Source organism: Podarcis gaigeae (assembly GCF_964106915.1).
Source record: "Podarcis gaigeae genome assembly, chromosome: 1".
Taxonomy (NCBI): Eukaryota; Metazoa; Chordata; class Lepidosauria; order Squamata; family Lacertidae; genus Podarcis; species Podarcis gaigeae.
The window spans coordinates 88,117,048-88,138,764 of record NC_139678.1 but is presented as its reverse complement, the minus strand read 5'-3'; the positions used below and the strand labels follow the sequence as shown (position 1 = coordinate 88,138,764).

The 21,717-nt window shown below is 42.7% G+C and overlaps 1 protein-coding gene and 1 long non-coding RNA gene across 3 annotated transcripts in view; both read right to left on the bottom strand.

Moving 5' to 3' along the window:
- Nucleotides 1-21,717, bottom strand: part of LOC310825777 — a 250,870-nt gene that overhangs the window by 81,181 nt on the left and 147,972 nt on the right. The gene's annotated exons all lie outside the window — the stretch shown is intronic.
- The window catches only part of MARCHF4 (membrane associated ring-CH-type finger 4), a 129,478-nt gene continuing 125,367 nt past the window's right edge, over nt 17,607-21,717 (bottom strand). For both annotated transcript variants that reach the window (XM_083747196.1, XM_083747197.1), the window contains exon 4: nt 17,607-18,676. In XM_083747196.1, the coding sequence (XP_083603322.1) occupies nt 18,315-18,676 (362 nt within the window). In that variant the 3' untranslated portion in view covers nt 17,607-18,314. The remainder of the gene's footprint in view (nt 18,677-21,717) is intronic.

Here is a 21,717-nt window from a genome sequence, read left to right as displayed (position 1 = left end):
CATGCTTAAAGCCTTCAAAATGAAATGTTAAAGGCTGGAAATGGATCCATTGCCTCATTTCTCCCATCTCCTCCTCCTGCTGTCATGCAAGATGAGAAACAATGAACTGTTTACTAGTTGCCATAAGCTTTGTGTCTCGCTTTGTTTATTGGTGCCCTGAGCGTGCTGGAATTGTATTATTGGCTGGGCAGTTATGCTGTGAACGCCTTGAGAGGAGAGGCATAATTTATATGTACTAATAGAACTTGGAGATAGTCACACTTATCTCGAGCTCAGCAGGCCGCCAGGCACAGAATATGGTTGTGAGAATGTTGCCTGTTATGTTCAGAACAAACAGCAGAAACACACAAAATTGGGTTCTCTATTTTTATGAGGTTTCTCAAAGGAAGATAATTTGTTATGTGTGTTAACAGGGGTGTCAGTAATTGGTGTTTGAATGACTCTGGGTTTTTTTAATGCCCAATATCTCAATCAATAATGTGCATGGCAGGGGCAAACACGCCAGCCTTGGGCTGTTATGGATGAGCTGGGAGGTTTTTACAAGGGGTCTGGCCTTCTCCGACTGAAAGCAAGAGCTGCCTTATATTCGCTCTCTGTATTTGTTGGCTTGTTCTCTGCTGTCACCTCCCTGTTTATTGGTTTTATTTATTGGCGGGCCTTCCTAGCACACCTGTTGCCTTTCTTGTCCTGCTCAAGTGCTCAGAATAAGAACAGCCCTCTATGCAGCAGTAAGAGGAGGAGGAAGGGCAGCTGAGACTCAGAGAAGCATTGGCTCTTCAACAAATACCAAATACCGAGAATCAGTGTAGTATAGTGATTAGAGGCTCTTATTCAAAATCCCTATTTAGCTAGATAATTCAATGGATGACCATGGGCCACTTGTTCTCCCTTAACCTGGCCTACCTCACAGATGAAATAGGCAAAGAAAACTATATAAACCGAGGGGCAGGATAGAAATGCAGCCTAGGGAATGACAGGTTGACTCCAGCTCTTTACTTCCATGGATCCTAGACAGGGGCAGACTTTGGTCTTTTAAATTTCAGCTGCACCTTGTGAGAGACCAGAAGTCTGTGCCCCACCCCATCCTCCGTTTTGCACATGCACTGTGTCATAGTCGTGAAGACCTGTGGTGCCCCCCCTCCGCTTGGTGCCCAGTGCAGTTTCCTAAATCCACTTCTGATCTTAGATCTGATACCCCACGCTTTGGAGTAGAAATTCCTTCTGGCATGTGGGTGGCTTAAATTACTGAAGGACAAGAAAAAGTTAACAGCACAGCCTGGAATTCATTGCCGGATTGTTGTGATGGTGGGAGCGAAGAGTTTCCTTCCCTGCTACCTTTCCAGGTGTTTTGGGTGATAAAGAAAGCTATTAACACCCAGCAATGACCAACCACAAGAAGACATTTTTTTATAGCCTACTGTAACATGTTTACAAGGATCTTGCGACAGCTTGAGTATGATTCAAAATGGAAGCCGCAGGCGCTGGTTTCTTCTGGCTGGGTTTGCAGAGAATGTCATTACATCTCTTGAAGAGGATATGCTGCAGTCTCCACTGAAGGAGGTGGTTTTTAGGTCCTTTCTTAAAAGAAGTGAATTTTTATTTTATTTTATTCAGATTCATAACTATAGTTTAAGCTGAGTAAAACTGATTCTTCTATATATTACCGCTGTGGAGTGAACAGATAACCGAGGTAGTTTGGTGATCTTCGTTTCCTGTGACCTTGAGAATGCAATTCTTTGGTGTTCAGCATCCTAGCCTTGCAAGCGTCTCTCTACATGGATTAATACCATATGAAATAAAATGCATGCTGGCTGAACATATATGCAAATGAGCATGCAAGTGTCATAATTTACGCAGTGCAGTCATGTGATCTTTGCGAATAAGAGCAGCATTGGCAAGGAAAGCCTGGGCAAGTCTTTGATTCATTGAGACACTTGGTTTGCATGGTGTCAGTTCCCACTGGGTTCCGGGAAGAAAACAGTTTCGAGGCCTAATTTGAAGTTATAACAATAGGCAAGGGCCTTAGATATAAAGCTATTTACATTTAGAAGCTCTGTCCTTAGCTAAACCTAGGGTGGTAAAATATAGCAAGGGACTCAGAACAATGCTGAGTTTTACATATCAGTCTCTCTAACTGTGAACTCGGGCAGTACAGCTTACAATCGGAATCTATTTAGCAATTTTCAGAGAGGTAACTGTTTAGTCCCTTGCAAGAAAAACAACCAAGAGTATTGTGGCACCTTAAAGACCAGTACATTCATGGTACAAGCTTTTGCGAATTATAGTCTACTTCATGGTTAAAGGTCTCCACTGGGAACTGGGAGTTCCCTTTCCTTTTGTATATACAGTGGTACCTCAGGTTAAGTACTTAATTTGTTCCGGAGGTCCATTCTTAACCTGAAACTGCTCTTAACCTGAGGTACCACTTTAGCTAATGAGACCTCCTGCTGCCACCACGCCGCCGGAGCATGATTTCTGTTCTCATCCTGAAGCAAAGTTCTTAACCTGAAGCACTATTTCTAGGTTAGCGGAGTCTGTAACCTGAAGTGTATGTAACCCGAGGCACCACTGTAGAAGCCAGAAAGCGAGGCCCTCTGATAATCTAGACCATGATGGGGGCAAAGAGTTAAGGTCTCTCTTTGGTCCTGGTCAGGATCCTATACACACATCTCTTTACTTGAAAAAATCACATTTAAAAATAATAATATTGTTACAGTATAGGATTGGGGGGATGGCCTGGATGATATCCACACCTGTGATTCTGTGTCAATGAGGCTAGAATTTAAAAGAGGAAGTCTGCTAAACTGATCAAATCTGTTTCTTCATTAAGATAATGTCCCTACCTGCCCAGCTAAGTACCTCCCGTAGCATCCTAAAGAGGGTGCTGTGTTGCCATGGGAACAACTGAGAGATGCTGTCAGGCCAGGGATGTCCAGAGTGAGGAATGAATACTTTATTGTCAAAAGTACACTTACAAGTTAGGTAAAGGCATGTCCACCAGTCCTACATACTCCCAGGTGTGCACCCAATGAGGCAGTTGCAGCAACAGAGAGGCCCCGCCCTTAGCCTCAGCTTACGTATCTCCCCCATCTGAGCTGTGTTCAAGCAGGCGAAGACTCTGCCTGTGTGTAACCAGTTTCTGCTCCTCCCTCTTCCATCCTCTCCTGGTCCTGAGAGACAAGGGAGCCGGAGTGATGGAGCCAGAGAAGGAGGTATGGAGGTGCTTGATTCCACACCAGCCTGGCACATCTCTCCCTCCTCCTGCAACCTGATCTTCACTCTCCAATCCTACAGCCTCTCCTGCCTCTGCCTCTCATCTCATGTCCATTACGGGCTCCCCCAAATCACAGATTCCATCTTCCAAGTCAGTCTCCAATTGCCCCAGTGCCCACTCAGTGTACTCAGTGTCCAGCCAGTCCCTGACTGATCATGTTCTCTGGCAGAGGGGTGGGGTAGGCACTTCCACAACTCCCACACTTAATTGGAAGTGGTATCATTGTGAAATCCAGAAATCATTCAGCTAAGAGGCTAGCTTTTGTGTGTGATGTCTGGCTAATGCTGGACAAGACAGAGAGGTTTGACTCTCTTGGTGTGCTGAGTCTAAAGCTGTGGTTGGGCGGAGACCACGATCTGTTGGAGTGTTAATGCTGTGTGCTCTTCCATCCTAAGCTCATATGTATATGTGTAAATAAAACTGAACTTCAGGTAAGCACAGACACCTCTAGAGTGTCTCACCTCTTGGAGATTGTGATGCATGCAATGATATATAGGGAGAGGTGACCTTTACTGAACATACTGCTAATGTGAGAATTCTGGATGTTTTGAAATACGAAGCTTTTTTTCCACTAGCTGTTGATAAAAACAGCAAAGACTTCTTGTGATGAATGAATTATGGCACCAACACTTTGTTGCCTCTGCTGCAACAGGCTACCCCTCTGGTAGCTGTTAATAAAATCTCTGATGGCGGAGCTGACAAGTTTGCAATTTATGAGATGGATTTTGTCCCTCATGACTTAAACATATTTCCGTGTGCAGCTTTTCATTTCCTGCTTAATTTATTTACCATTAAAATTACTGGATGAGTAATTCCTCCTTTCTAGTTGGTTATTACACGGGATTTCTTCTGAATCATTTGATGAGCCATAATCCAAAACTTGCTTAAGTGCCCTTTAACCGATTGAAATTATTGGGCGAATGGCTTGATGGTGTTTATGGAATCGGGTCAGTAGAGGTTGGTCACTTTGGGAAACTGGGGCAATGCCCCATCACATGGTGTTTAAAGTGTGGAAATTAAATATTTTGCCCAAAATACGCCCCACCAACCTGCACTATTTCCTGTTCCTGTACTATCCTTCCATTTAAACTACTGCAGCCATTTCTGTCAATATCCCATACTCTGGCCAATCAGCTCTTTCTACTGTTCAGCCAATCCCAAGCCAAAATATTGTTCCACCATCCATCTCCAGGCAGAATAACACATTCACATAGCTTCTGCTAGGGCACCCCAAGCACTTTGTATTTTTAAAAATAAAATCTTTATTTGTATCCTTATAAACAATCTAGCCAATCATGGCACAGATGTTAGCAGGCAGCGCCCCCAAAAAACAAAACACACTCCCAAATTGCTTTGGACTTTTGACTCTACAAAGTGCTGGCATTTTGGCAAGCCAAAAAAAGAATCATTCTTCCATTCTGAACATGTTCAGACCTGTTTCTTTGCTAAGCAGCCTACTGAACTGGAGAAAAAAAGGCATGTTTTGCTGAGACACCAGCCAGCAGGTCAGCAAAGCAAGTTTTTATTTCTTTTGTTATTATTGATTTGACTAGTGAGACATAGGGGGAATTTCTTCCAGCTGCTTCTGACTTCTTCTTTTCAAATGTATGGTGCTTATTATTTTTATAATGTGGTGTCTATTATTTACAAATGTGTGATGTTATTTTTATGCCATTTACAGTGGTACCTCGGGTTACAGGTGCTTCAGGTTATGGACGCTTCAGGTTACAGAATCCCCTAACCCAGAAATAGTACCTCGGGTTAAGAACTTTGCTTCAGGATGAGAACAGAAATCGAGTGGTGGCGGTGCAGCAGCAGCGGGAGGCCCATTAGCTAAAGTGGTACCTCAGGTTAAGAACAGTTTCAGGTTAAGAACGGACCTCCAGAATGAATTAAGTTCTTAACCCGAGGTACCACTGTATTTTTAAATAAATGGTGTAATGGGGCCTGTTGTATGTTGAGGATAAGAACTACTTAAAATGGTGGCCCAGTATAAGACAATGGGAGAGTGCCAACCAGAGGCCTTTTTAGAATCTCCTTTTCTCTTCAAGAGAAGTGAGGGTATAACGAAAAAAGGCTACATTAAAGATAGAAAATACTTGCAAAGTAAGTCGTATAAGGTGCCAGGGAATGAAATGGGAACCGTGTGTGTGTATACAGAGCATCTGCTCTATAGAGTAGGGTTGGGCGAATGTTTCTATTTCATTTTCTCCCTGTTTCTGATTTTTCCAATATTAAGTTCAACTCCCTACATTTCCACATCAGTTAGACAACTTCTTTTCAAAAAGTCCTCATGAAAATCCACCTACGTTTTAAGATTCAGCTGCATTTAAAATTGTGGGTTGATTTTATTGTCTGCTGTTTCTGTTTTAAACTATTCTTAAATTTTAAATTGTTTTGAAAACTGTTCCTATATATTTAACTGTTTCATTTTTGTTGTTATATTGTAAATGGCTTCGGGATATCTCATGGGATGAGATTCATGCGTCAGGCCTGTGGCTTTGTAGGAAAAGGCATCATAGAGCCGCCAGAGTAGGATCGGGGTGGGCAGATTTGATGCAGTTTGCATTTAAAGGCAAAAGCCTGTGTGTTGTTTTTGGAATGATGTTTGCTATTCTGAATGTCATATATTTTATAGTTGGCTGACTTTATTACTTTGAGTATATATCTATAGCCATATCTATATTTACGGACAATAGAAGGTTATAAATCAACTACAGTAGTCAGCAAGCCCACACTGACTTTTGCCATTAAAGGCAATCTTGAGTGAAAGATGGAGGAGGTGAGGAGAGGGAGCTGCTTAACCCTTTCTTCCTCCAACTGTTGCTTCTAAAAAAGTCTAAAAAAGTTCTAAAAAAGTCATTAACTGCTTTTTGACCCTTTGAAGTGAAGCGCCCCTATCAGCGGGAGGAGACGATATTTGTTGATGGTCTTGGTGTACAGCAGCTTTATATTAAATAAATGTATGTAAGCTAAAAGTCCTGTATGAAGTAGCCCCACGGTTTCTTAAAGCGATTCATGGACCGCCGCCATAATTACACTGCACATTTGCATTTGCATTAAACACTCCCAAATTGTAAGCAAAACACGTGGTGTGTTGTGACTCATGGATAGCCACGAAAAGGGATTTTATTGACCTGGCTTGGGAATAAATAATCAAGACAGAGGGCAGGGAGTAGGGAGAGAAATGAACAAAGCATTTCAACTTTTTTCTCCCACCCTTTTTTCTTTATTTTAGAAAACAACCTTCAAACACCCAAGAATACTTTGTCTGCCCATCAAGAGCTCTTGCTATTTCATTCTTGATGTGGGAACATGACAGGAAAGTGACATAAATGAAGTCTTAAAATGAGATTCCTTTCCCATTAGGCTGATTCTTGAGGGTAGCACAGCAGTCTTCTCAATCAGATTTCTACCTCCCACCGGCAGTTCAGAATGCTGAATCTTGAGTCTGGATCTGTGATAGATTGTCTGAAACACACAGAGGTATCCTGATGCCTTACCACCCAAGCCTACCACCCACACAAAGCTGTGTCAAATTCCAGGGAAGGTGTGCTTAGTGCAACTTTTGGAAATGCCATCAAAGAAACAACTATAGAGTTAGCATGTGCATGATGTAAAAATCCTTTGGGAACCAATGGGGGAAGCCATGAACGGGGTTCTGCACACCTGTAGCAATGAACTTACATAACTGAATTGCTTTCCTTCCTGCCTCGCTCTTATCAGAAAGGAGGCAGGGAAGAGCTCTATCTGTTAGTGCCACATTAATCTGTGAATGTAGCACTACCAGCTTTTGTCAGAGGTGACGGTGGGGAGACATGTGGAATTGAAACGAGCACCTGATTGTATCAGTGCATTGCAAAACCTTCGATGGAAATCGTAGCATCGGGGCGATGTTTTGCAGAATAGAGCACAGATCAGACACTGCAATCGGAGAGAATCAAAGAGGGCATTTTCCTCCAAGATGTTTCTGATGTAAAAGGGTCGCCCTCCATTGTTACTAGTGAGTATTATACCATTAATTGTTACAATAAAAGCATAATAGTGAGAACTGATGCTGTGCCAAGGACAGGAAAGAGGGGGAAAGGAAAACATCTCTCCTGTGTCCCTCTGAACTTTGGTTCAGGAAGATGTTCATTCCTCCCCTGAGAGGTGAGAAATCTGGAAGGCTAGAGACCTCACCTTGACCTGTTCCATTTATAACAGGCAGGGGTAGGCATTAATGAAGTAGGCTGGGGAAGCTGGTGCACAAAAACCTCAACGATGTTGGGGAAAATGCTAGAGTCAAATATGAAGAATGTGGCAGTGTTTAGGCTAGGCAGCTGTTTGTGTACAGCATCTAATCCAGCCTTTGCTAACCTGCTGTCTTCCAGATGTTTTGAACTTCAATTCCCATGAGGCCCAGCCAGCCCTGATGGGAGTTGTAGTCCAAAACACCTGGGGCCAGGTTGGCAAATCCATAACCTCAGTGGGATCAACCTCAGTCAGGTATACTTGTGCATGTACACTTTTAAACAAAACTGCTGAGTTTATCTGTGTGCTGTTGATGACCATTTTACATTGTTTTAAGTATACTGCTTAGAGGGATTTTTAAAATTAAGCAGTTTATATCATTTGTTTTAATAGAGAAAAAGGAAATAAACATCTTTCTTTGCCCCACTTCTTTTTTATAGGACAGGCATAGGCAAACTTGGCCCTCCAGATGTTTTGAGACTACAGTTCCCATCATCCGTGACCACTGGCCCTGTTAGCTAGGGATGATGGGAGTTGTAGTCCCAAAACATCTGGAGGGCCGAGTGTGTTGGAACACAAAACTCACTGAGACATTGCTTTCTCTTGGTTTTCACCAAGGCAAAGCTGATCCATGTGTGTTTGTCAAGGAGGAGGGGCAAAACAAACTGTATTGTTTGTGTTTTGTTGATGATCTTCTGATGTTTTGGAAGAATCAGGCTTTGTACCAAAGCACCCTAGCTCAGCTGAAGGAGCACTTTGACATGAAGGATCTTGGTGAGGTATCAAACTATCTTTCTCTGCAGGTGGAGAGGGACCAAGCAGGTAATTTTCTGGTACACCAAACAGAGAAAATTGCTCATGTATTAACCAGGTTGAATTTGGTTGATGCAAACCCAGCAGACACACCGATGGTGACAGGTTACCAGATAGATAGTACTGCTGAAGCATTTTCTGACACCACACTGTTCAGGTGTATACTAGGCAAGCTGAATTTCATTGCAAGATGTTCAAGACCTGACATAGCTGTAAGCACTAACCTGCTTAGCAGACATGCCAACAATCCTACAGGATTGGAAAGCTCTGAAGTGCATAGCCCGGGAGACTGCGTGGAGCCGTGATGGCCTTTGTCTCCCTGGCAGTATCCCAACAGAGTTTGCCTATGCCTGTTATAGGCAAACTCCTGCAAGTGATAAGAAAATACATAATGCTATATTAGTGTTAACAAAAGAAGAGCCCCGCTGGGCCACAGCAAGGGCTTATCTAGCTCAGCATCCTGTTCTTCATAGTGACTGACCAGATGCCTTTGGGAAGCTCACAAGCCGCACATGAGGACAATAGGCTCTTTCCCACAGTTGTTTCCCAGCAAACTGCTATTTCCTGTTGCAAAGAAGGCACTCCAAAATGATATCATCGCCTAAGACACTAATGTGCTATGTTGCCATTCTTCTGACAAAAGCATTTCTCTTGTGCTTCAACACATGTTGAAAACCAGTCTTGGCCACACAGCGGAAAATTTTGAGGGCTGTTTTGCTACACAGACAACTGTTGCTTGCATTCAACAGGCCCAGCAGCCAGGATGGATTGTCACTCATATGGAAGTGTCAAAAGCAGCTGCCACAAATTGTCAGCGAGAAGCAGCCAAATATATTCACTTTCCTTCTAATTAATCTCATTTCTGAAGACTGGCACTCTGATAAATTGGTGGCTGTTTCAGTTTCCCAAAAGTTCTGCGGTAATTGGTGGGCTACTTTTCCTATAAATTTCCTGACATCTGACCAAAAGAGAAGGGGAAACAATTTCTGTCTTTGCATTCTCTCCACCTCCCCGTCTGCTGCCATTTGATGCTTTGGTCAATTCAAGACAACCTGTTTATTGAGCATTCATCCTGACTCGTTTGCACAAAGTTTGCTAGGTGTTTCAGCAACACAGTCTGCTTATTCAGCTTTCATTCTGATTTATTTGTGGACTTTGCAGACCAATCAAATGATTGGTATTCCACACTTCCCAGTGCATCTCCCCATCATTTCATCATTTTCCTTATTGCAAATAGTCCTTTTTTGGGGGGGGGGGAGTGGGTTTGTTGCATGAGAGCTCCAAAGCCACTTTAATTGTGCAACCTGAATTTGCTGGTATGCTTCTGAATCCAACCAACAAAATAACAACAGTCTGGAAGCAGCCAAAGTGCTCCTTTTACTGCTTTAAATCTTTTTTATTGTGTTTTGTTATAAATGACAATCTTTTATTTCCTTAACAAAATTCCTCAGAAAACCATTTACACAGGATCTTATTACCTGGCAAAAGGATGTAGAAATGAATCTCCATTTCGTTCTCAGACTTGGATGCCCACCAACCATTCGCAACAAAACCCGAGTCCTTTGTCACTCCAGATATTTGTGCTTCGATTATCTTTGTGCTTACTTTGATCTATATATGGCTCGGTCTATCCCTCCTGCACTTCAAGAATTGATCATCTCTCCCTTTTTGTTGGTACAGTTTTAATGTGGCAAAAAGGACAACTTTTTGTAAACAAGTAGACAGTAAACATATCCACTAGCATTCACCCACACACCCCATTTTTAGGGCTGGTTCCACCATGAAGTTGTCCGGTTGGGTATCAATTTTCCTCATCTTTCTGTGTCAATAAAAACAATATTGAGCTTCTGTCCAGGAAGTTGTTGGATGGGGGAGGCTTTGATTAAGGTCCAAAAGTATCTAGGGGCAGCTCTGCTCACTTTCACTCCTCTGCAAAAAGATATCAAATCCAACCCCTGGCAATTAGATGGGATCAAAGTAAAATAAAATTAAAAACACTCAAGGGTAACTAGCATAAATGAACTTAATCACCAGTCTCTTTATACAGAAGCTAATGGCTGTGATGCCCATAGATAGAATGACAATATTTATTACAAAAAAGATAAACTCTTGTAGCAAAGAAAAGGCAAGATTTAAAAAAAGCAAAAAAAAAAAAGAGCTGAATATCAGATGTACAGTGGTGCCTCGGGTTACAAACACCTCGGGTTACATACGCTTCAGGTTACAGACTCCGCTAACCCGGAAATTTTGCCTCGGGTTAAGAACTTTGCTTCAGGATGAGAACAGAAATCGTGCTCCGGTGGTGCGGCGGCAGCAGGAGGCCCCATTAGCTAAAGTGGTACATCAGGTTAAGAACAGTTTCAGGTTAAGAACAGACCTCTGGAACAAATTAAGTTCTTAACCCGAGGTACCACTGTACAAAACATGTTTCAAAATAGTACACAACGTATGAAGAAACATGCAGTAATATGAATAAAAAGAAGTGCAAGGGACCTTCATATATTGTGGATATTATTTTGATACATGTTTTGTTTATGGATTTACCCATTCCAGTTATTGTATTATGGATTTTGTACATCTGGTATTCAGTTTTTGGGATTTTTGCACTCTTTATTAAAAGTTTCAATTTTTTCAATGTAATAATTTTTGTTAGTATATTTATGTCCATCACAGCCATTAAATTTACCTTGACCTTTTTATTTTATGTTGTTGCCTTTAATAGTCAGGGATGATGATGATGATGATGAGCACGATGATTCCTTCTTTTGGTTTGTTATAGATATTTAGCTAGGATTGCCTTGGAGAGAAGAGTTTACCCATCTTCCACCCCAGCGGTGCAGAATCTGTGGTCCAATGGATGTTGTTGGGACTCCAGCTGCCATCAGCCCCTTCTGTCAGCATGCACAATGACCAGGGATGAAGGGAGCGGGAGTCCGGCAACAGCTGGCCACAACTTCGTCACTTAGCCCTGTAGCCACAAGTTGGTCATTTACCCCTGTAACCTGCCCCTTCTGTTTCTTTAATTGCACCAAATATAACTGGGAGATGCACAGTACAAAGAAATAGTTTTCTCCCTTCCACAGAAGTGAGATCTTGCTTTTTGGACAACCTTAAGCTGGCTGAAGTAAGAAAACTTGACCATTTCATAAGAAGTTGTGAAAGTGAAAAAGAAGAAATAATCCTTTTATTTGTTTTTTTTTTGTTTTTTAAAGATGCAAATTAAAGGCAAAACAGGAGAACTGTCAAAGCAAGAAAGGAGATATGAGAGAAAGGAGATGAACATTCAGTAGGAAATTTCTTTGTTTTGGCTAAATCATATTGTCTCTTGCCTTGATCTGTAATATGCACTCTGCCTCCCCCATGCTACATTAAAGGAGGAAAGAGGAAAATAAATGATTGTGCTGTTACAAATGTTCCCTCTGTGGAAGCATTCCACCTTGCCAGACCGAACAATCCCCCATCTCCTGCATGTTGTGTTGGGCTTTCTTCTGACAACCACCCCCTTGAGCTATTTGGAGAGGGCATGTGGACAGGGGGAGAGCAGGGTAAGGGTTTGTTAGGTCAATCCCACCCAATGTATTTGATTTTTTGCTTAGTAATATTCTGTTCATTAGGGGGGAAAGGGGGGGGGGAAATAAAGGGAACCCTTCTATGAACCAAAGGGGGAGGAGGGTGTAAATTTGAGTGTGTGCTGGAGAGCACCACTATTAATGCCACCACCAAGCATGCTGAGAATAAACTTGCAACCTCTCTTAGTCTGCAGCTTTGGAACCCATGGCTGCAAAAGCGACTTTGTGGAGGAACAAATCTGAAAACGGCACGTAGGATCCTGACACGCAGTAACTGGGGACAGTCGCTGTACCAGGCCAGAAAGGGGAAAGACCACGAGAGAGCAGCACTACAACACTTTGGAGAACACAACTGAGGTACCAATTTTTAAAGGCCTTAACTCATTTTAAGGAAAGTGTTTGGTTCTCTCTCTCTCTCTCTGGCCACCCTTAAAGCCTCAACAGTTTCTTCAGACTCTCTGAAATGAGATTTCACCCCTACCCACATCAACCTGTCAAGGAAAAAGGATTGGAGGCTTGTACAAGAGGAGTCTTGTTAGGTGGCATAAAAACGGGGAGACGCGTGGTAACTGGAGACAGACGCTTTATGCCTTATGGAAAACATGCACACATACATATTATAACAAAGCTTGTAGCCCAGAAAGACACTGTGGTATCCACTAGGTAGCATGCCTAGTTGCACCCTGGGAAGAACTTCTGACAGGATTCAATTCAAGAGGCTCTCCATTCCTCCTGCTCATGCTGCATCAAAACTTGCTGAGGAAACCAGATTCTTTCTTTTGGGAAGGGGAGCACAGAGTGCCATTCATTGTCAGGAACGGATGTGCTTCACCACTGATTCTCACAGTGCCCCATGAGGTAGTTAGAGTATAATCACCCCCTCCCTGCTCCCAAGAGTAGGAAACATGTTCAAGGCTACAAAGAAACTCCCAATCGAAATGAAGCCAAGGGGGAAAAAACCTCTGAATCTGCAATTAACTCCTGCTTCTTCTTCCCATCACAAGATGTTCTTATGGCTTCTTCATTCTGCGAGCTTCAGGGAAATGTTGCCCCCCACCCCATATTATGTGAAGGGTACCCAGCTTAATATTACATCTGATGGGTGCTTAAAGCCACGAGCATGGTTATCTTCCAGCTAAAAAACAACAACGACTGCTTGTAGAATCTGGAATCTGATTCATATAAAAATGTTTGTAATGTGGTGGGCAGCTTTAAATGATGGTGAGAGGATAGCCACCCAGTGGCCCTAGTGCTTATTCCAGCATCCATGTGCTTCATGTCTGATTCTGAACCCTACCCAACACAACTTCTTATTCCAAGGAGCCCTTCTTAACCCTATCAGGGGGTTGTGTGTGTGAAGCAGGAGGGCAACATTTTAAAGGGAAAGAGCTACACAGGCCTCTGCTACAGCTCCACACAGAATGGTCACTACCTGGGACTGTTTTTCCTTAAAACCAAGCAAAGAAACATAGAAGGGGAGATGCATGTATGTAATGTTTTAGTCCAGCTCTTAAAAGAGCAGTGTGGGATTGAGACAGGCAGAAGCCACCAGTCCTGTGCATCCCTGACAGATGTTGAATCTGCCTTCGGTGACAAACTGTGGGGCTCATCGACAGTACCTTCCACACTCCCTGTAAAATGTTTTCGTTGGTCTGCAGTCATGCCACATACCAGGTCAATGACGAGCAGTTCCGATTATGCCAATTAGCTTTTTGTAGACTATGCCATTTCCAAGATGTCAGGACAATTCAAGGCTGATTCCACATGACGCCAATGATCGGAACTATGCACTGCATAATAAAACCCTTGCCTCCCCCCCCCCCTTTGCACTTTCCATATTCAAAGGGAATACCCATCAGAACACAAGAAACCCTAAATATGGGTTGCTTCCTATTCCCTTAGGCCAGTCGTGTTCAAACTATGTAACTGGCTGCACACTTCCCTCAGTCATAAAGGAAACTGAGCCTCTCCAGTTGTGAGACAAAGACAACTGTTGACAGCCCAGTCTGCATTGTTCTCTCCTGTGTCAAACTCAAGGGTCAAATGAGATGTGATTGGAGGCTGATTTGTACCTTTAAAGTCAGATCTGTTGCAATCATGCTAGAAACTGGTGGGGTAGAGAGTCAGGTTTTCAACAGCAAGCAGAAAGTGTGGATAAGGGGCACTCTCACAGCATAACTCCCTACAGCCTCTGTTCCAGGTACTTTCCCCTTAGTTAGGTTCCCATGTTAGAACTGAGCCCAGCTGAGAGGAGATGGGCTGCCATGGGGCAGGGAGAGAAGGGTCTGGACTCCATCTTCACCCACCTGCCCCCTTTTTCATTTCAAAATCAGTATTCTGCCTTGGTTTCTAAATGATAGCAGCTGTTCTGGGTTATTGTTAAGATACAATAATCTATCGCTCTCATATTTTGGGGTGGTGTTTCCCCCCCCCAATGGTTCAAGTAAATTAAACATAGGCATCTTGGCTGACGTGGTTTCTGGATGGGACTAAAATGGAGCAAAATTGTATGGGAGGAAATTCCAATAAATAAAGGCTTTCCAATATTGTCACTAAATTAATTAGCACTAGTCACACATACTCTGTGTAGTTGTTCATATTTCATTTATTAGGGAAGAAGCAAAATTTCACTTCCTTCTGAGACGTACAAACTGACTAAATTGTTCAGAGGTGGAGAAGCTCATATCTTCCCCAACAAGCCGTTGTGTGATACCCATTATTGAAGCAATGTTTTCAGTGGATTTAGGTAGTTAGCAGTTCTGTTGATATTGGGCTAAAACATCTCAGCAAAATTTCCTGATTTTTTTGTGGTCAAGAATACATTTTTAAAATTATTATAATCATCAGTAGGTCACAGATCTGAATTGGGGTTTTTTTTTCTCCTTTTGGCATCCTGATGGTGTAAGAGTTTTTTTTTTTTGGGGGGGTGTCATTTTAATTTCCCTACTTTTTGCCCAAGTTGATGTCCAGAGGGTTTAAAGTGACTGAAAGGCATAATGAATCAGTAGAATCATCATGCAAGGATGCAGAGTTGGCAGTGAAAAATGCATATAACATTTATAAATTTATAAAATTGTTTATGGCTTTCTGCTGCACATTCAACTCCAAATATTCTTCATTTAGCCTACGTCACATCTCTATTGACTCAAGTCAGGGATGTGGAACTTGTGGCAAGGGATGATGGGAGCCAAAGGCCAACAGCACCCGGAAGGCAACAGATTCCCTTTCCCAGTAGTAAAGGGGTGGAACTCAGAGTAGCACCTGTTTCCCTTGATCTTTGGAAGTGTGGTATAGGGTTTTTTTTAGTTGTCCTTCCTCTATCATTAAGTGTTTTGTGCTTTTATTGTTATTGTTTTATGGGTTTATGCTTATTCTGTATTATTGTGGTGCTTCTGTTTTAGTTCATGTAACCCACCCTGGGACCTTGGGATGAAAGGTGGGTAAGAAATATTAGTCAAAAAATAAAAGAAAACCCTGGCTGTAGCTTTTGTGTCTGATAAATACACAGAGCATGCTGCCACTGATGCTCACTGCTGCCCTACCCGTAACTGTTATTCACCTGGAATATTAAGGTCTTAACAACTTATAGGCTTGCTAGGCAGTGCTCAACCTCCATATGCTTAATGAGTTAGTCAATTAAACATATGCAAATCAGCAATGGGTGAGTGGCTTTTTTCTCTCCTGGCAGAAGTGGGGACCTCAGGAGGAGTGGTAGTATCATTAGAGGGTGAGGACTGGTGGGAAAGGAAAAGTCAAAAGGTAAATGAATACATTTCAATTTTCCACTTTGGAAGCAAATATTCCCAACAAAAGTAGCTTTAAGGTTTCCTCTCTGGGTAGCGTCCCTCATATGTATCAGATGAGTCACCAATTGTGCTTAGAAAGATAAGTTCCCTGAAAAACGGATGGTACATCCAGAAAACACTGATCCCATGTACTGCTGAGTTCTTACAACCGACCTGGCGAGAATGATGAGGGTCACACCCACACATTTCAAGCATGCTCATACAACTTTAACAATCATGGTCCCCTCCACCAACGAACCCCAGAACAGGGTGCTGAGAGTTATTTGGAGACCCCTCACAGAGCTAAAGTTTCCAGCATCCTCAACAAATGATGGTTCCCAGGATGTGAGCCAGGTTTGCAGGCTGATGTCTGTGTTTGGATGGTACTGTGCTGGTCCTTGTGAAAGAGAAGTGGAACTGATACTATTCCATTGCTCCTTACTCTATACATGGGACCTGTGCAGGCCAGACCCCAAGGCCAGGGTTGGCTTCATGTGGGACACCACAACGGGGGACGAGAATGGCCTAAGGTGCATTGTATTAAGGGTCCATGATGTCCAATATGGACAATCAGGACTTTTGTGGCAGCAAGTACCATCTAAAGTGGCCATGAGACAGGAAACAATGAAGGAATACTTTGTGCCAAGCTCCTTTAAGTGTGTCATTCCCTCAAATAGTTTAGGGGTGGCACAGGGACCTCGGCTGCTGGGAGTTGGCTCCTATGCTTCCTTGTTTCCTGGAGTGGACACAATCTTGGGACTTATATATCTATTGTTTTAAAAAAACTCAAGCTGAAATCATGCTGATTATTCAGTGAATTTAGGTGCTGAACTGGTCTTCCGCATGTATCCAGTTTGTGATTCATCACATCCTGATTCAACCCCTGCTTTACTGATGTGTTCAGGCTGTGGTGACTCACAATCTAGGTAGATGTCAAGCATTCAAAGATTTGCTTCAGTGTACGCAAATCTGGTGAATATGCCAATTTGTGTGGATCGAAAAACAACAGCGAAAATAATGATAATCCACTGTAAGATAAGTCAGCTTCACCCGGGATACTTCAGCATTTTGTGTTACTTGTGGAAGTACCTGTGGAGAAGGGAGAGTATTCTCAAATTTATTCAGTGGGTACCCAGCAAATATACCAGTGTGATTATGATGGCTTCTCCCAAAGAATCCTGTTAATTGTTTGGTCAGGGGGATGAGGTCTCTCTTAGCAATTTCTAGTGTAACTCATACTGCTAGAATTCCCAGTGTTCCTTGCAGAGAGGGACCCATTCAACCAGTTTTACAGTGCGCTCCTCCCATACATGTTTCTGAGAAGTTAGTCCCCCTGTGTTCAATGGGACTTATTTCCAGAAAGATGTGCATAGGATTGGAGCCTAAATCCACAGTGTGGATTGGATTTGGGACTTCCATTTGTTTTTTGAGTGCAAAGTTTTGTGGCTTAATACCTAAGTCAGGCATCCCCAACCTCCGGCCCTCTAGATGTTTTGGACTACGATTCCTATCATCCCTGACCACTGGTCCTGTTAGCTAGGGATCATGGGAGTTGTAGGCCAAAACATCTGGAGAGCCATAGGTTGGGGATGCCTGAACTAAGTGGATGAGACTGTTTCCAGGAGCAGCTAGATTACAGGAAGTAAATTTAAAAGCAGGAAAATCACAGGGGCTTATATGAGAAATCACCGATACAGAGGTGCTGGAGAATGAGGTGGAAAAGCCAAGTAGGAAATTCAGTAGGGGACAATCCCATTTTGAAAAAATCTGCAAATAAAACACACGAATAATTCTTTCAGTGGTAAATGTCATAAATCTTCCCCTACCTAGTGACCTCCAGATGTTTTGGATTACAATTCCCATCAGCCCTAGCTAGCACAGATGCACTGATTGGGGCTGGTGGGAGTTGTAGTCTAAAAAAAACAGGCTTTGGACATTGATTCCTACAAATGTTTGTGGCTCAAATGAATTTGGCCATCCCCTCAAAAACACTGAAAAATAGTAGTGTTTGAGGAGGGAGCTAAATCAGGAATTTGTACCTGTTGCATGTTTGTTTGTTTGTTGTTGTTGTTTTTTAAAAAAACCTGGGCAGAGTGTCTTTACTCATATAAAATAACAATAGCAATAAACTGACTGCTGTTTCATCTTGAACACCCTGTGGTCACACAAAATAGCATAGGGCCACAGAATAATTTATGCATTCAAATACTTGAACCCCATGGTTAATACAGTTTAAAATACTCTGGCTTCCTTGCTTCCTTCCTATTCAATGTCTGCGTGTCTACGTGGGTGTTTAAAAACTTACCCATTCATTCCCTTGCAGTAAGACCAGCTGTCCCTCTCTGCTCCCCACCCCACCTCAGCCCACCAGCCTCTGCCCTAGTTCAGTTTTTGTAGTTCTGTATTGCACTTGCTTTGTTGTACTTTCCAGCGACTGCAGAACCTCTTCAGCCGCCTCTCAGCTGTGTGTGCAGCTCTGCCTCCGCCACCATCTTGGCTGGCCAAGGGCCTATTGTGCTCCTGGTGCAGCTGCAGAGGACAAGAGGGTGGAGGGTGGGGGGAAAGGCACGCGGCGCCCCCTCCGCTTGTGAGTTCCTCTGCCACTCCGCGTTGCATTAAGGCCTCCTGAATTCCTTTAGCTCAGACCGTCGTGACTCTCATGACGAGCTCTCTGTTTGTGCTAGAGTGGCTTCTCTGTTCGTGAGGCCTCAGGTGGCTGAGTATATGCAAGATGGTATAAGCACAGTGGTGGTCAGACAAGGTGCCCGTGGTGTGGCCAGCTCCCCGAGCCACACTCTCGGCTGGAGCAGAGTTGCTAGTGGCACCTCCAGTGGAGGATGAATGGTTAGTCTGAGAAGAGGTTCGTTGGTTGGTCCTGGTCCCTGTTTTTTGATCCTCCAGGTCCTTTGTTTTGTCATAGTTCAGAACTTTCCACTGTTGGTTGACTGCTTGCCACCGTTTAAAAATCCTGTAAACTGAGGGTCCTTCATGGATTATTAGACCTGTAGAATAAAAAAGAGTGTGTGAATAGGAGAAAAAAAGAGAATCTATTAATTTTTCACTGACTCATCATCACTGCACACACACCTCTGAGAGTCACCTAGGGCCAACTCCATGTACATACCCCACAAGTATCCTAGAAAAAAATGGAAAATCCCATTTTTTATTGTGAGAGAATGGGGGCCATTTTGGTTGCCATAATCTCACGTGATTTTGCGGTGCGATTTCCCCCTGAAAAAACACTTTTTTGGGGAGGCAATCTTGTGTGGTGCTCCCAAACATGTGTTTTAGAGCGCCGTGCTCCAAAAAAGGCTGGTTGTTGTTTTTTTAAGGGAGGTGGGCAGATACAAAACCACGTGAGATCATTTCAACCAAAATGGCTGCCATACTCTCACAATAAAAAAAACAAGAAGATGGTGTCCAGGAAGGTGTCCTGGATTGGGCTTCAAAGTGTTGGAGGGTACACATGCCCCATGAACATTTTTGATATAGCTTTAGGGGGCACATCTTGCTCTCATTGCCGCTTAACACAAAGTGTTAATATTTGGGAGAATGGCCTGCTCCAAGTCCCATCATCATTCTAAAATGATAAACAGATTTAAAAGACCAACAACAGTGTATGGATTGCCTGTCTGGATCAGACCAATCTCCACCTCGACGAGCCTTCTTGAGCACAGACCTTCTGACAAATAGCTGTGACCTGTGAATGGCCTGAAATAGTGAGGATGAAATGAGCGTCCAAAGCACCCAGGAATTCCTTCTTTGTGGAATTATATTTGCTGAGTCTGTCTATAAAGAGAGCAGAACTACATGTTATGTTGAGGGCACTGGATTGGTTCCCCTGCCTCAGGCATCTGGTGGGCTATTGTGTGAGGAGATGCTGGACTAGATGGCCCTTTGGACCACTCCAGCAGCTGTTTACCAGGAGAGATGAGACAAAAACAAGGTCAGGGCTCCATGGATGCATCAGTAGGAGCATTGCATTGATTCTACTGACCTCCACACTGCTGCTTCACCCCTCCCACTAAGTGGCATGGACTCTGCTGCCAGAACTGCTGCTGCTATTGCTGCAGCTCTGCCTCACCCTGGCTAACATGAGCATTTGTCAGGGATGATGGGAGTTGTACTCCAGCGACATCCGAAAGGTCACAGGTTGCCCATCACAGGTTTAAGCCTTTAGCACAAACTTTTCCCACACCTAATATTAAGAGACAAGTGCAAAAATAGTATGCTGGCTGCCAAACACAACTTATACTGTGATTCAGAGGGACACATGCATATGATCTGCTGGTCTTCCACTTTGCCCAAGTGGACTCAAGTACATCTGCAATTTGGCAGACCCCTTTGTTTTCAAAGATCAACAATCAATCACGGGAGTCAAATATTGATGCTGAAGGTCAAATGTTTATTGCAGAATGAACGCCAGCACCCTCACATTTCTGTTAAAAGTTTGGTGAGGAATCCTGACCTCAATTATTTAAGTTCAAGTATATGACCTCAAGAGTCTGCCTCACTGGATCATGAGTCAGATGTGGAAAATTCAATTCATTTCAGCCTCAAAGCTTATCACAAATATTAATGAGAAGGCTGATTCAAGAGGATTTTTTTTTTAAAAAGTCGGTTTGTTTTGCTTTGTAAATTATAAGTGTTTATGATCCCATGCAATTAATAAAATGATGTTGATGGATGGGCCAGTGCATCAACCGCACACCTGTTTTCCTAGATAAATTGTGCTTCAAAATATTTACTATAAGTGCAAAAATAAGTTTGTTTTCCTTGGCAGTTGCTGGGATCCAAATTACTTATTGATTTCCCAGCATTGAGCTCAGGAAGCTGTAAAATTAAAAAGGAACCAAGCAGAGGACTGGGTGGGCAGATGGAAATAATGCAAATGCATCTGCAACTGTAGAAAGCTGAGGAGAGAGCAAGGAGGGACTCAGAGAGTAATTTGCAAGAAGCTGTAGGATTTCATCAAAATAAATTTGAGTCAGTTGGAGTTATGCAGATGTGTAACGTTTTCTGTGCGGTTTGTTTAATTTTTTCTTGAGTAGCCAGTCATTTTAATTATTGTTTTGTACTGTTTTTAATAGTTTTTGGATTTCTCTTCATTACCCTGATATTCTATGAGAGGAAAGTATATAAATATGTAAATAAGCAAAATGAACAGGGATGTGGATCTCTCATGTTATTCTAAGGTGTGGATAACTGAGTACAGTGGTACCTTGGATTACAAACACCTCGGGTTACAAACTTTGGGTTACAGACAAACTTTGGGTTACAAACTTTGGGTTACAGACTCTACTAACCCAAACTTTGGGTTACAGACTCTACTAACCCAGAAGTAGTACCTCGGGTTAAGAAGTTTACCTCAGGATGAGAACAGAAATTGTGCGTGGCGGCACAATGGCAGCGGGAGACCCCATTAGCTAAAGTGGTACCTCAGGTTAAGAACAGTTTCAGGTTAAGAACGGACCTCTAGAACAAATTAAGTTTGTAACCAGAGGTACCACTGTACATGTGAACATGTCTTCTACTGAATCAAACCAGTGGTCCATTAAGCCCAATAGCTTTTCAAGTATGGAAGTAGAGAACTTTTCAACCAAAGATGCCAGAAATTTAACCCTTCCATTCCAGAAGCCTGCTTCCCCGCTGTGCTGCATACATGTCAGTTCCAAACTGTGCATATTTACATTTCTCAACAAAATATGCAGAATTTGCCATCAGGCCCCTTCAATGTATCTTGGCAGGAAAAGCTGTGGTTTAAACACATTATGTTTGGGTTTAAAAAAAATAAAAATTAAGTGTCTGGGCCTGAGTATGAAGTGTCAAGAGAAAAATAGGTGGAGTTTGTAAATTAACCTTTGAAATACACATTTTCAATACACATGTTTCAATGGATAGAACTCAACAAATTGTGATGAAAATCTGCAAGTCACAATCTAACACAGTTAATTGCGCTTAAAGCTGATTGAAATCAAAGGGCAAAAGAGTGCTTAGCGTTGTGTTAGATTGCCGTCATTAAAATGTCTGTAGTGTTGTGTTC